A 13,644-nucleotide genomic window follows, 5' to 3' on the forward strand; every position below is an offset into this window, starting at 1 on the left:
CGGTTTTGGCTTTTGTCTTGGCCTTGTAATTACTGACTGATTATGGCTGAACAAAACACCGTGGAGAAAAAACTATCAATACCCAGTAAAAATTAAAATGATTCAGGTACAGCTACAATTTGAAAGAGATGAAAACTTATTAAAACTTATTAAAAGTCACAACTGCTGGCCATTTAATTTTCGAACTGACCCCTAGGACCTTGGGGAAAGTGTAGTTTTTGATGCATTTTTACTGCTAAGAAACAATTCTGAGCATTTTTTTTTATATATTAGGACACATTCTTAACTGCATCTTAAGAAACTAAAACCATATATTTGATATATCCTTTGACCTATTGTTATGAAAGAATGAAGGAATGGCTTTTGATGTTGTAGGTGTACCAGAAGAGATAGCTTTGCAATTTGATGTTGTAAGTGTACCAGAAGAGATAGCCTTGCAGTTTGATGTTGTAGGTGTATCAGAAGAGATAGCTTTGCAATTTGATGTTGTAGGTGTACCAGAAGAGATAGCCTTGCAGTTTGATGTTGTAGGTGTACCAGAAGAGATAGCCTTGCAGTTTGATGTTGTAGGTGTACCAGAAGAGATAGCTTTGCAATTTGATGTTGTAAGTGTACCAGAAGAGATAGCCTTGCAGTTTGATGTTGTAGGTGTATCAGAAGAGATAGCTTTGCAATTTGATGTTGTAGGTGTACCAGAAGAGATAGTCTTGCAATTTGATGTTGTAGGTGTACCAGAAGAGATAGCTTTGCAATTTGATGTTGTAGGTGTACCAGAAGAGATAGCTTTGCCGTTTCCTGTTGTAGGTGAACCAAAAGAGACAGCATTGCAATTTGATGTTGTAGGTGTACCAGAAGAGATAGCTTTGCAATTTGATGTTGTAAGTGTACCAGAAGAGATAGCTTTGCAATTTGATGTTGTAGGTGTACCAGAACAGGTAGCTTTGCCGTTTCCTGTTGTAGGTGAACCAGAAGAGACAACATTGCAATTTGATGTTGTAGGTGTACCAGAAGAGATAGCTTTGCAATTTGATGTTGTAGGTGTACCAGAAGAGATAGCTTTGCAGTTTGATGTTGTAAGTGTACCAGAAGAGGTAGCTTTGCAATTTGATGTTGTAGGTGTACCAGAAGAGGTAGCCTTGCAGTTTGATGTTGTAGGTGTACCAGAAGAGATAGCTTTGCAGTTTGATGTTGTAAGTGTACCAGAAGAGGTAGCTTTGCAATTTGATGTTTTAGGTGTACCAGAAGAGATAGCTTTGCAATTTGATGTTGTAAGTGTACCAGAAGCGGTAGCTTTGCAATTTGATGTTTTAGGTGTACCAGATTTTACATGGAGAGAAGTATTATGAAGCCTTCCTGCAGAGCAGTCAGTACATCAAGCTTCTGTACGACCTCAACCTTCTTCCCACAGACGGGAATAGGGACGAGGAAGAGGATAGAGATGACGTCAGCCTCAGTGATGGTAAGTCTACAGCATTTGATTGGTCAGTTGTTGATAACTAAGGGGTCTGTAGGGTTACACCTCGTCTGTCAGCTATTGATAACTAAGGGGTCTGTAGGGTTACACTTCATCTGTCAGCTATTGATAACTAAGGGGTCTGTAGGATTACACCTCGTCTGTCAGCTATTGATCCCTAAGGGGTCTGTAGGGTTACACCTCGTCTGTCAGCTTTGGATAACTAAGGGGTCTGTAGGGTTACACTTCGCCTGAGAGCCGTTAATAACTAAGGGTTCTGTAGGGTTACACTTCGTCTGCCAGCTGTTGATAACTAAGGGGTCTGTAGGGTTACACCTCGTCTGTCAGCTATTGATACCTAAGGGGTCTGTAGGGTTACACCTCATCTGCCTGCTCTTGATAACTAAGGGGTCTGTAGGGTTACACTTCATCTGTCAGCTATTGATAACTAAGGGGTCTGTAGGATTACATGTCGTCTATCAGCTATTAATACCTAAGGGGTCTGTAGGGTTACACCTCGTCTGTCAGCTGCTGATACCTAAGGGGTCTGTAGCGTTACACCTCATCTGTCAGTTCATTAATATGTCACAGAACAGTTTTTCAGACTTTTTTTCAGCATGGATCGTAATGAATTGAAACATGTTACATGGCTTCAGCATGAAAAAAGGTTACAGATCATGTTCAAGGCCTGGGCCGTTTTAGCTAATGGCAACAAATTTATGGTTTTTTCCTACTTCTGGACATTAAAGGTTTTCCAGTCCTATTTATGAAAATGGTTCAATGGATTAAGACCTTTGCATAGCTTCAATATGACAAGATAAAGATCAAATTTATGCCATTTTAGCCAGTGTAAACAAAATTATGGTAATATTTGTGGTCATGTTTTGGTCTTTCACACATTTTCCAACTTATTTAAATGGTTGGTTTTGGTGAATTGATACCGTCTTATTGCGTGGCATCACTTTAACAAGTTGCAAATCAAGTTCAAGTGCTGATCTGTTTTGTGCATTTTTCAACACAATTCTGACCGATTTTGTACCTGAAGCTATTGTTCTGATGACTCAAAGGGGTAGGGAATGTATTGGTTTTTGCAGGACTCTCAGAATGCTTGTTTACATTTTTTTTTTTGTTAAAAAAAGACTTCAGCCAGGGACAAATTTAATCTTAACTCCTGAGTGGTATGTATGAACAAATACTCACTGAAAGGCAATCTATTAAAAGTACATTAAAGTACATGAAGTTGTTGAATATGAGCATTTTTAGATCAGCATTTGGATGTTGGATTTAAAGAGTGTGAAACAGTGATATATCAGACTGTTGAAGTTTGTGTTAAACCTATGAAGATTGCTGTGTGATCGTGAGGCTGGTGGACTGATACAGGTCAGGCTAAGTGAAAAGAGAGCCTCTGGAAACCATTGATGTGTCAGTGATGTGCACATAGTTTTGAAACTCTTGACAGATTGCTCAATTGATCAACGTATGAGATGAATACAAATCAAATGGTAGTGGAATGCTAGAAGCCTGCTAAAAGCCTGCTAAAAGCCTGCTACAAGCGCACTAGTAAGTCACAAGACACTAAGGACCTGTCTCTTGGTTGGTTCATGAACAGTGAACTGTTTAAGTGTTCCTTACACACTGGATCAGAAGACATCTTAGCAGAAAGGCTTTAAGTGTTCCTTACACCCTGGATCAGAAGACATCTTAGCAGAAAGGCTTTAAGTGTTCCTTACACACTGGATCAGAAGACATCTTAGCAGAAAGGCTTTAAGTGTTCCTTACACACTGGATCAGAAGACATCTTAGCAGAAAGGCTTTAAGCGTTCCTTACACACTGGATCAGAAGACATCTTAGCAGAAAGGCTTTAAGTGTTCCTTACACACTGGATCAGAAGACATCTTAGCAGAAAGGCTTTAAGTGTTCCTTACACACTGGATCAGAAGACATCTTAGCAGAAAGGCTTTATGTGTTCCTTACACACTGGATCAGAAGACATCTTAGCAGAAAGGCTTTAAGTGTTCCTTACACACTGGATCAGAAGACATCTTAGCAGAAAGGCTTTAAGTGTTCCTTACACACTGGATCAGAAGACATCTTAGCAGAAAGGCTTTACATATTGTCTGCAAATGTGTCTTGGCTACAGTGGCCACGATATGGGTGAAATATTTGTTTATGTGGCGTTAAGCCATAATCATTCATTCATTCATTCATTCATTCTTGGCAACAGTTCTTTGTTTATTTAGTGGGAACAGTGATGTAGCTACACTGCAGTCTCTTCTTGTACTAAACCAAAATGTGCCGGTGAAAGTGAAACTTGTCAGAATATTCCTTTGTGAGACATTTTCCTGTACGTTATTCTTTTAAAGACGAGTTCAAATTCAGCATTTGGTGAAAATTAGAATAAATACCAGAAAATATTCTACTGATACATTGCATTTTCCTGATGTTTTCAGTTACAGATCTGCAGGTTTTGGCCACTAAAAAGAAAGTAAGTAGCAGGAATAAAAAGACATCTCAGAAGAGAGTGGTCTGAAGTGGAAATTTTAATGGTATTTTTCTCTTTCAGTTTTGTGTCTGTGGCAAGTTGATGGAAGAAAACATAATATTGCTTTTAACCTTTTTCTCAACAGCTTTCTGTCTTTCAGAGGCCATGACTTTGCCAAAGCTTTTTGACTTCGCAGCTGTCTGCAAACATGATTTATCTTTTTAGCACTTTTTGCCAAATCGGAGAGATTTCTTATAATCTTTTGTCGGTTAAGCAGAATCTTGCATTTTCTTGTCATTGAAGGACAAATGGGTATTTGTTTGTCATTTAATAACAATCTTGCATTCTCCTTATTTTTTTGGCGAATGAGCCATATTTGGTGTTATGTAGTGAGAGGCTTGCTGTTTTGTTCTTTGTTTTAATGACACGCTTGCATTTTTGTTAATGACAAGCTTGCATTTTTTGTTACTTAATGACAAGCTCAAATTCTTTGTTAGGCAATGACAAGCTGCATTTTTATTTATTGAAGAGCTTGTATACTTTGTTATTTGATGATAAGCTTGCATTTTTTTATTTATTGAAGAGCTTGCATTTTTATTATTTAATGTCAAGCTTGCATTTTTTTTTAAGTTAATGACATGCTTGCATTGATTTCTGTCTGCTGATCTGTGATGTACTCCCTTTGTTCTTTGGCTTAGATTTCTCAAGCAAGGCAAGTACAGCTTCTGTTTATTCTCTTGAGTTCAGACACCGCACGGTCTGTGTTACAGTTGTTTCCCCTTGATTTTTCCTCGCCTGCATAATGATGCATGTCTCTTCTCATGCCAGTAATCTGAGTGCTAAGCGATCCTGCATTCTAAGGCTATCTTGGGATTAGCTTATACAGGATTCCCACATGCCTGGAAAACATGGAAGAAAAGCCTGGAAATAGCTGGATAACATGGTCAAATCCCAGTTCCTGCCAATAATTTTAGAGTTTTGGTTGCAGGTCTGGAATATCAGTGATATAATAACAAAAATTCGCTTGAGTTCCTAGTCATATAGTCATTGCGAAATGTATTTATCAAAATTTCCTTTAAAACGGAAATTGTGGAAAAAATTCTTCACGGATGATGAACCACTAAGCTTTGTTTAAAAAATGCGTTGATCAAAGCATCTGTCAAAAGGAAATTTTTTTTAATGGAAAGAAATGATTTGCAAGTGGGAACCCTGCCATAAATGTTCCAAAATAGTTAATTCTTCAGCATTTACAGAATTCACTGCATGTTAGTTGCATGCTGACTTTTGTTTTTACTAGTCATCAATGTAATTTTTTATTTTTTTTGTGTAGTTATTCTAATTCTTCAACCTTTTCACCCACCACGACAAGCAATATTTTTTGAAACATTCTGACAACTATGGTGTGTAGAGCAATGATACGCACATTTTTTTTTATGGTGTTTGTATCTTTACTGACACAAAGAAATCATTTTTAACGTCATTTTCATAGTAATTTTATGCATAAATTCCACTGAAAAAGGTGTTTTAGGGGTTGAAAAGGTTGAAGATTTACTGTAGTTATAATGTACTGAACATAAAGCAAGTATAAGTGGAAAGGCTAAAAGAACCTGCTGATGGTCGTGGGTTTTCCCCTGGGTTTCTGTCCGGTTTCCTCCCACCATAATGTTGACTGCCGTTGTAAAAGTGAATTATTTTTGGGTATGGCATGAAACACCTATCAAATAAATAAATAAATAAATGAATGAATATGAAACTTTGTAGCTGGAGCAAATGAGTACCTGTGTCTACAGGAATATGTTTTCTGGGCACTTAATATTTGCTCAGAAAATAGATGTATGTGTGGGTGAGCCTACATGTAAATTAATACTCATAGTTTTAGTTCTTGCATTTTCCTAATAGCTAGATTAGAAATACATGCAGTGCGTATGGGGCCTTGATACAAACAGGATCCTATTAAAAAGCCATTTTAGCACTGGATATCTTACAAAAAAAAGGAAAGTTTTTCCTCGGGTATAATGACTCTTATAGGAAAATATGATATCACTATAATTTTTAACTCCTATGAAAAGAGTAGTGCATGCTTTTTCAAAATGTTTTTGTATGACGCAGACTATGCAGTTTTGACTGTGCACAGGTAACAAAAGGTTGAAAAGTTTGTGTTTGAATGTGATCTTCAACAAATGAAAGAAGCAAGTGGATTTGATACATTCTGTGATGTCATGCTTGGTGTCCTTGACATAACATTACAATAAGGCAGCATGTTAGGGTTAAGACCATCCTGCCGCACATATGCGTGCATTTGGAATCAAACTCTCCAGCAAGGAATTGTTACCAATTATAACCTCTTCCATTATTCATGGAAAACTCTTATTCTTTTTGCTTATACTTGCATATTATTCAAGATATTAAAACTAACTGTCTAATAATACATGGGTCACAAATCAACTGTAGGAAATGAAACGATTGATGTCAAACTATTTACATATATTTCTTGTTCTCTTGCAGTTTTAGCTGTTGTCATTTGAAATCTAAGCCTTCTCACATGAAATTATGCCACAGATTTTTGAGGGACAAGATTTGATTCGCGTTTAACTGATTGCGTGCTGTAGCAAAGGCTACACTGTATTATAAAAGGAAATGTCGTATGTAGCTGGTATCAGCACCTTTGTATGATTTTAGTTTAAACCCTGACATTCATGTAAGATCATAGAGAGACTAAATTGGCTCTGTAGAACGGGATCCTTTTCTGGAAGAGCTTTACCAGTTCTGAAGAAAGTAGACTGAAAAGTTTATGAAACAATGCTAGAATCATGGTTCAAGAAAAATAAAATCTTTCAATGGCTGTGTCCTCAAGTGTCCTCAGCAAGCAAAAGCTTTGGTGTAAATATATATCGTGCAAATCTGGCATATTCCCAATGTCGAGCTGACATGGTGTCGAAAACCAGACAAGGAATGAGATTACAGGCATTTGAGAATAAAATGTTGTTTGAGGGGGAGGTAAGATTGACAACAGGTGATGTATTCCTACGTGACCTAACACACCCCGAATATTGGAATGACAGAAAAATGTTGATTTCCTTCAATCCCCCAAAATGTGCTAAATGTTTGTGAGAATGATGTCAGGCTTTGTCGTTTAATTCTTCTCTATAAATAACGCTTTAGCACTGGAATATCACCTTTATTAAGTTGCCCAAAGTTTATAGTTAGCGATCTCTGTCTGTGATGCTTCCATTGCTAAGACTCATTGTAGTACTTGTGTATTACTTGCATGCTTCCAGCTCTAGTTGTTCTACAAAGCAGTAGGCAAGTTTCGAGTTCAAACTTTTTTTGTTGTTAAAGATAAAAAGGGTCCTACTGTATCATTGCATGTGTGCAAAATGTTGGGCAAAATGTTGGGCAACATTTGTTGACATGAATTTAGATGTTTCGTGTCGTCAGTTTTCTTCATCATTTGTCTACTCTAAATAAGCTTTTGTGAAACTTTGTTCCAATACTTGTGTCTGATGTGATCAGTAATAGTTGCCCAACATTTTTGTCAGGTCACATGATACAGTAGGACTTTTTTTTTTACCTTCAGTGATAAAAGAGTTCAATCTCCAAATTCTCCTGGTGGTGGGTATTAAGTTATTGTAACTACCGTGGTTACATATATGTACATGTATGTTTGTAATATGTTTCACTATTGTGCATGTAGTTACAGTCAACTTAGTCAATGAATGCTTTGAGGGACAACCTAATCTTTTTCTTACATTTTACACCCATGATTATTGGCTGTTTGTCTATGCATTTGTGTAGAATCTGCTTAGAACCATTATTAAATTAAAAATCCTAAGTTTTATTGACCTCATTTAATTTATCAGTTCAACATTTAATAAAAGGTCATTGCCCAAAAAGGTTTGATAATTACGAGATTTCGAACAAAATATTTATTGTAGTTGTTAGTTAGTACACCTAACCCAGATTATCCTTGTGATAAACACACCTGCAGGTTAAACATTGGCTTTGCTTTATTAGAACTGAACTTACAACCATTTTGTATGCCTTAAGATATATTACCGGCTTTTGCATATTTTATCCTTGATTTTAAGACATAAATTGCAATAGTAACCATAAGGGTGCCTTCACTGACCTTGCGGACAATAGCTTCTGCTGAAAGATCCCTAGCTGGCTAACCCCAGACCAATGAGGTCTAAGGTTCAAATCCAGCTCTGGCTGGTTTGTCTGCAGCCCTTTGTCAGGTTCAGTTGTCAGGAACCTTGAGAAGGGCAGTGGTTTCCCCTGGTTACTACCCGGTTTATAAATCTTGTATGAATGAAAACAATGTTAAGAAACAGTGAACTAAAGGACAGTAGGTAAATAAAACCCGTGAAAATATAAGTAACATTGATAAAAGTTTCTGAAGTTGGTATTTAGCCCACTGTCTATTATACTTGCCCGTACGCTGGCCTCCACTCTGGGAACGCTGGTTCCCCCTATGATTAAATCTGACTGCTACTATGTAAATGAAAAATCCTTGAGAGTGGCTTTGATCATCAATGAAATATGAATAAAGAAGTTCAGTCAGTTTCAAAGTTTACCAAGGTTTATATGATTTACTTAAAAATCATTCTGCACCAAAATCAGTCACCCATTAATTTATAATCACTATAATTCTCTTCAGAAGGACGAAGATACACGCAGTATCGGCAGTAACTCTTCCGGGGACACAACTTGTCTCGGCAGCGACATTCTCTCATTGACGGCGCATATCTCTCAGACAGGTAAGTGAAATGGCCGGAAAAAGTGATCTGTGCTCTAAAACTGAGGACTGAGGGTCTGCTTGTAAGTGATTTGTCACGTATCACCTGTGATGAAACAAACAACCTGATGATGATGTCAGCCTTGGTGTTAAATCTTGTACTGAGTGCTGCGATGTTACAAATCAGTGAAACCATCAGCGATACAGATGACGGTAACAACGAAAAAGCTCAAACTTTAGTGCTTTATACTGCTTCAGTGTTGAAGTCAAAAGATAAACACCATGACATCATTGTCTAACGGGGAATTATAATTTATTTATTATAATTTATAAATTATAAATTATTATAATTGTGACTCTGCAGTATTATAAGGCCCCAGCGAGTCATGTGTCCACAATTCTGTGCCAGTGCTGGCTGGTCCTGCCAAATCGGAGCATTTGGTGCGCGTCGCCCGCTCAAGTTTTACATCACTTCCGGTAAATCAGGCGATCTCGCCATGGCAAAGTGAGAAGCGGCGTGCACCAGTTAGCTAGTTGGTCGCAAATCAAGCAGGCCCACAAGGTTATGTAGTCCTGTATAGCAAGTTGTCTTAGGAACCTTTTTATTACAAGGAGACACAATGACCATACATTTAGTCCAGGACTAACTTGCCCATTTTTCTTGATTCTGAGCGTTTATCACCAAAACTAGTGCTAAATGCAGTTCTTTGCTTCTAAAAATACACTTTTCGGGGCAAAATTTGGGGTCATTTACAGTATTTGTTTATTTGCAATATAGGTATTTTAAAGGATCCGGACAAGGGAGGTAAATCTTATGCTGTCTACGCAATCACCGTGAACAGGAAGTCAGTAGATGGTGAAGAAGATGTGTGGGATGTGTACAGGCGCTATAGTGACTTCCATGATCTTCACATGTGTATAACAGAAAAGGTGAGGTGTGTTTGTGTAGAGACACTTCAGCTATGATGTTCACATGTGTATAACAGAAAAGGTGAGGCATGTTTGTACAGAAACTTTAGCCACGATGTTCACATGTGTATCACAGAAAAGGTGAGGTGTGTTTGTGTAGAGACACTTCAGCCACGATGTTCACATGTGTATAACAGAAAAGATGAGGTGTGTTTGTGTAGAGACACTTCAGCCACGATGTTCACATGTGTATAACAGAAAAGGTGTGGTGTGTTTGTGTAGAGACACTTCAGCCACGATGTTCACATGTGTATCACAGAAAAGGTGAGGTGTGTTTGTGTAGAGACACTTCAGCCACGATGTTCACATGTGTATCACAGAAAAGGTGAGGTGTGTTTGTGTAGAGACATTTCAGCCATGATGTTCACATGTGTATAACAGAAAAGGTGAGGTGTGTTTGTGTAGAGACATTTCAGCCATGATGTTCACATGTGTATCACAGAAAAGGTGAGGTGTGTTTGTGTAGAGACATTTCAGCCATGATGTTCACATGTGTATAACAGAAAAGGTGAGGTGTGTTTGTGTAGAGACATTTCAGCCATGATGTTCACATGTGTATCACAGAAAAGGTGAGGTGTGTTTGTGTAGAGACACTTCAGCCACGATGTTCACATGTGTATCACAGAAAAGGTGAGGTGTGTTTGTGTAGAGACACTTCAGCTATGATGTTCACATGTGTATAACAGAAAAGGTGAGGTGTGTTTGTGTAGAGACACTTCAGCCACGATGTTCACATGTGTATAACAGAAAAGGTGAGGTGTGTTTGTGTAGAGACACTTCAGCCACGATGTTCACATGTGTATCACAGAAAAGGTGAGGTGTGTTTGTGTAGAGACACTTCAGCCACAATGTTCACATGTGTATAACAGAAAAGGTGAGGTGTGTTTGTGTAGAGACACTTCAGTCACGATGTTCACATGTGTATCACAGAAAAGGTGAGGTGTGTTTATGTAGAGACACTTCAGCCACAATGTTCACATGTGTATCACAGAAAAGTTGAGGTGTGTTTGTGTGCTGAGGCATGTTTCATAAGTCCAACATTTTTATCTTCTTTAGAAGACAAAATTTTTAAATCTGGCTTATAAAATATGGCTAAAATTCTCACAGCAGAGCTTCCAGTGTCAAGATTGTATTGATTTATGGTTTGTATTTAATGGTATAATTTGAATTACAAATGAGACCTAGATAGTTTAGTAACATTTATGTGATTTTCATGTATTACATAGCAGACAACATAATAGATAAAATGTGTAAAATGCTAAAAAATAAGTAAATTTCTTCTCTTGTCATTCAGTTTGATGCTATACCAGGTCTGATCCTGCCAGGGAAGACAGCTTTTAAAAACATGAACACTGAGTTCTTAGAGAAAAGGAGGAAGGCTTTGGATGTATACTTGAAGGTTGGTGTCATGTCACCAGTAGGGGCATCTGTGATATCAAATAAAGGAGGTGGGATGAAAATCTCATGCCCACATTTGTCAGGACTGTTAAGATTCTGTCAAGGCGCGGTATTGTATTCTTTCGATTTATATTTATAGCACAAAAGTAATCTCCAACTTGAGTAGGGTTATTAAATTTGATACCACTGAATAACTCATTGGAGATCCTCTATGTAAGAAGCACCAGTTGTCATCTGCAAATTACAACTATGTGCTGGTGTTTCTTCTTTACCTGATCAAGAATATGAATTTTTCAACAACAACAACTGTTTTTGTCTGTAGCTCAGACACCCAGCTATACTCATGGTGGAAATGTTGGGTTTATTGGCAAGAAATATTGCAGATTTAACTAGCATACTTTTGCACTAATATGATTTTTCTTTGCCATAAACAGTTGATACATGTAGTTAAACTGTAATGTATTTTTATTATTAGGCCTATTTCTTTTTTGAATGTATAATGTAGTTTATACAGCTTTACATGTATAGACCTGCATCAAGAAGTTAAGTCCTGTTTGAGTTCCGTGAAAATCTTGTGAGAGCCTAAGGATTTCGTGAAATACCTGGTAAATTTTTGTGTCGGAATATATACAGGTACGAGCCAGAATTAATTTTAGTAAAGTGGAACAACAGTTGCCCCACCATGATTTGTCAGTGCCCCACCATGATTTGTCAGTGCCCCACCATGGTTTGTCAGTGCTCCACCAGGGTTTGTCAGTGTCCAGCATATTTATGTGAAGGACTTTTGATTTCTGCGTAGCTAAAGAATTATTGTTCTGTCTGAATCTAGTTTTCACTGAATACCCTAATTGCATGTAAAGGAGTAACTTTCAGTGCAATTTATGCACATTTTTTAAATTTCATTTGGAAGACAAATCTATATTGGTTGGGTTGGACAATGTCAGGGCTTCACAGAAAGTATAGTTTTATGAGTCTACAGAGAATAATGCCTTCAGAATAAGCATGAATAAAGACCTTTGCAAACATGGTAGGCTGTGGCTTTACATAAGGAGTTTTTTACATTTACCATAGTTGTGATTCACTGTTTGTGTGGTGACAATACATGGGAGATAACTCTTCTGTGGTTGTTGGCATAGGCTTCTGTTCATTGAAAACCACTTTGTCTCTCACCAATAAAATGTGCATTTCTGTACCGGTACATCAAATGTGGGAAAGTTAACTTGCCATTCCTTTGAATTCCTCAGACTGTAAACTGACTGCTATCTTAAAATTTAAGACATTAAAAATTGCATTTTAAAAGTTAAAATATTAAAAATTCTGGAGCATGGTGTTACAAAACAATGTAATAGATAAATGAATAACTAATAGATTGAGGGGTACAGTGTAAAAGACAAACAGATACAGAAGTAAACAAAAGGTGATGTCCATGATTGGGTCAGTTTTGTATCTTTTCTTTTTGTATTGCAGACACTGATGAACGCAGATGTTCTGCAGAATTACCTAGGCCTATTTGAGCTCATGGTCTTATTCCTGTCACCTAAAATCTGGGAAAAACATAAAACAGAGCTTGCAAGAAAGGTATAACTCTAACATGTGTGGTAGAATTCATAGCCTGGTTAATTACTGACTTCATTAAAAATAGTACTTTGTAGCTGCCTGTCATGGTGCTTACAGCAAGGAAACAGCTAGGCATGGCACTTCAGTAGCGGCAGAACTTTGGCGGCGTTGACTTGAAGTATTATAGGTACACAAACCTACCAGTAATGACTCCTCGTCATATGACTGTAAAATTGTGAAGTACAACATGAAACTCAAGCATTGATGCATACATGTAAATACTTCTTACAGACTTAAGCCGTGGGAAGATGCCAACATGAAAATCAATCAATACTCTCTGATAGTTTCATGTAATTTTGATCACTGTAATGGAAATCAGTAGTTTGTACAAAGACCACTTTCTTTAAAGTTTACCTCAGTCTTTGTCCCATGAAGATTTGAAATTTAAATAATTATGAAATGGTATTTTATTTCTTCCCAGATGGACACCATACTTAACCCCCTGAGGAGCTCGGTGAAGCACATGGGATCAGCAGTCAAACACATGCCTGACACCGTAGCTGACGGTGTGGGCAGCGTGTTCAAGATGAAAAATGTGAGCTGAAAATGATTACTTAAGATTGACACGAGTTCAACACTTTTCATCCCTTGGCCAATTTTGGCCCAGGGGTATTGTGGTATTTGGGGGCACTTTTTTTTTTGTCTGTTCTGCCATTCGTCCATTTTGTTGGTAGCATGATATCTCTTAAATGGTTTATCCTAAGATCACCAAGCTGACACCACACTGATTTACACATTGTCATGAGGGACTGAATAAGGCAAGATTTTGAGGCTGTGACTGTATGTAATTTTTTCACCGAGAACGTGGCTGAAAGTTCACATTTAGTATCACATGATTCCTGTATTACATACATTACAGGCTATTAGTAATAAATACCGTGATTTAACTCCAAACAATTAAAAAAGCACTCTTTACAGAACATCTTAATATGAAAGAACGTGTCTCTAATTTAAAATTTTAATCATAATTCTTTCTTAAGTTCTAC

General features: G+C 37.5%; 1 protein-coding gene across 1 annotated transcript in view; it reads left to right on the top strand.

Moving 5' to 3' along the window:
* Nucleotides 1-13,644, top strand: part of LOC135478304 (sorting nexin-13-like) — a 30,077-nt gene that overhangs the window by 11,876 nt on the left and 4,557 nt on the right. The window contains exons 16-22 of the mRNA XM_064758579.1: nt 1,312-1,459; nt 3,905-3,939; nt 8,549-8,696; nt 9,453-9,604; nt 10,938-11,042; nt 12,509-12,619; nt 13,080-13,193. Of these exons, the coding sequence (XP_064614649.1) occupies nt 1,312-1,459; nt 3,905-3,939; nt 8,549-8,696; nt 9,453-9,604; nt 10,938-11,042; nt 12,509-12,619; nt 13,080-13,193 (813 nt within the window). The remainder of the gene's footprint in view (nt 1-1,311; nt 1,460-3,904; nt 3,940-8,548; nt 8,697-9,452; nt 9,605-10,937; nt 11,043-12,508; nt 12,620-13,079; nt 13,194-13,644) is intronic.

The sequence above is a fragment of the Liolophura sinensis genome, chromosome 11 (genome assembly GCF_032854445.1).
Source record: "Liolophura sinensis isolate JHLJ2023 chromosome 11, CUHK_Ljap_v2, whole genome shotgun sequence".
Lineage (NCBI taxonomy): Eukaryota > Metazoa > Mollusca > Polyplacophora > Chitonida > Chitonidae > Liolophura > Liolophura sinensis.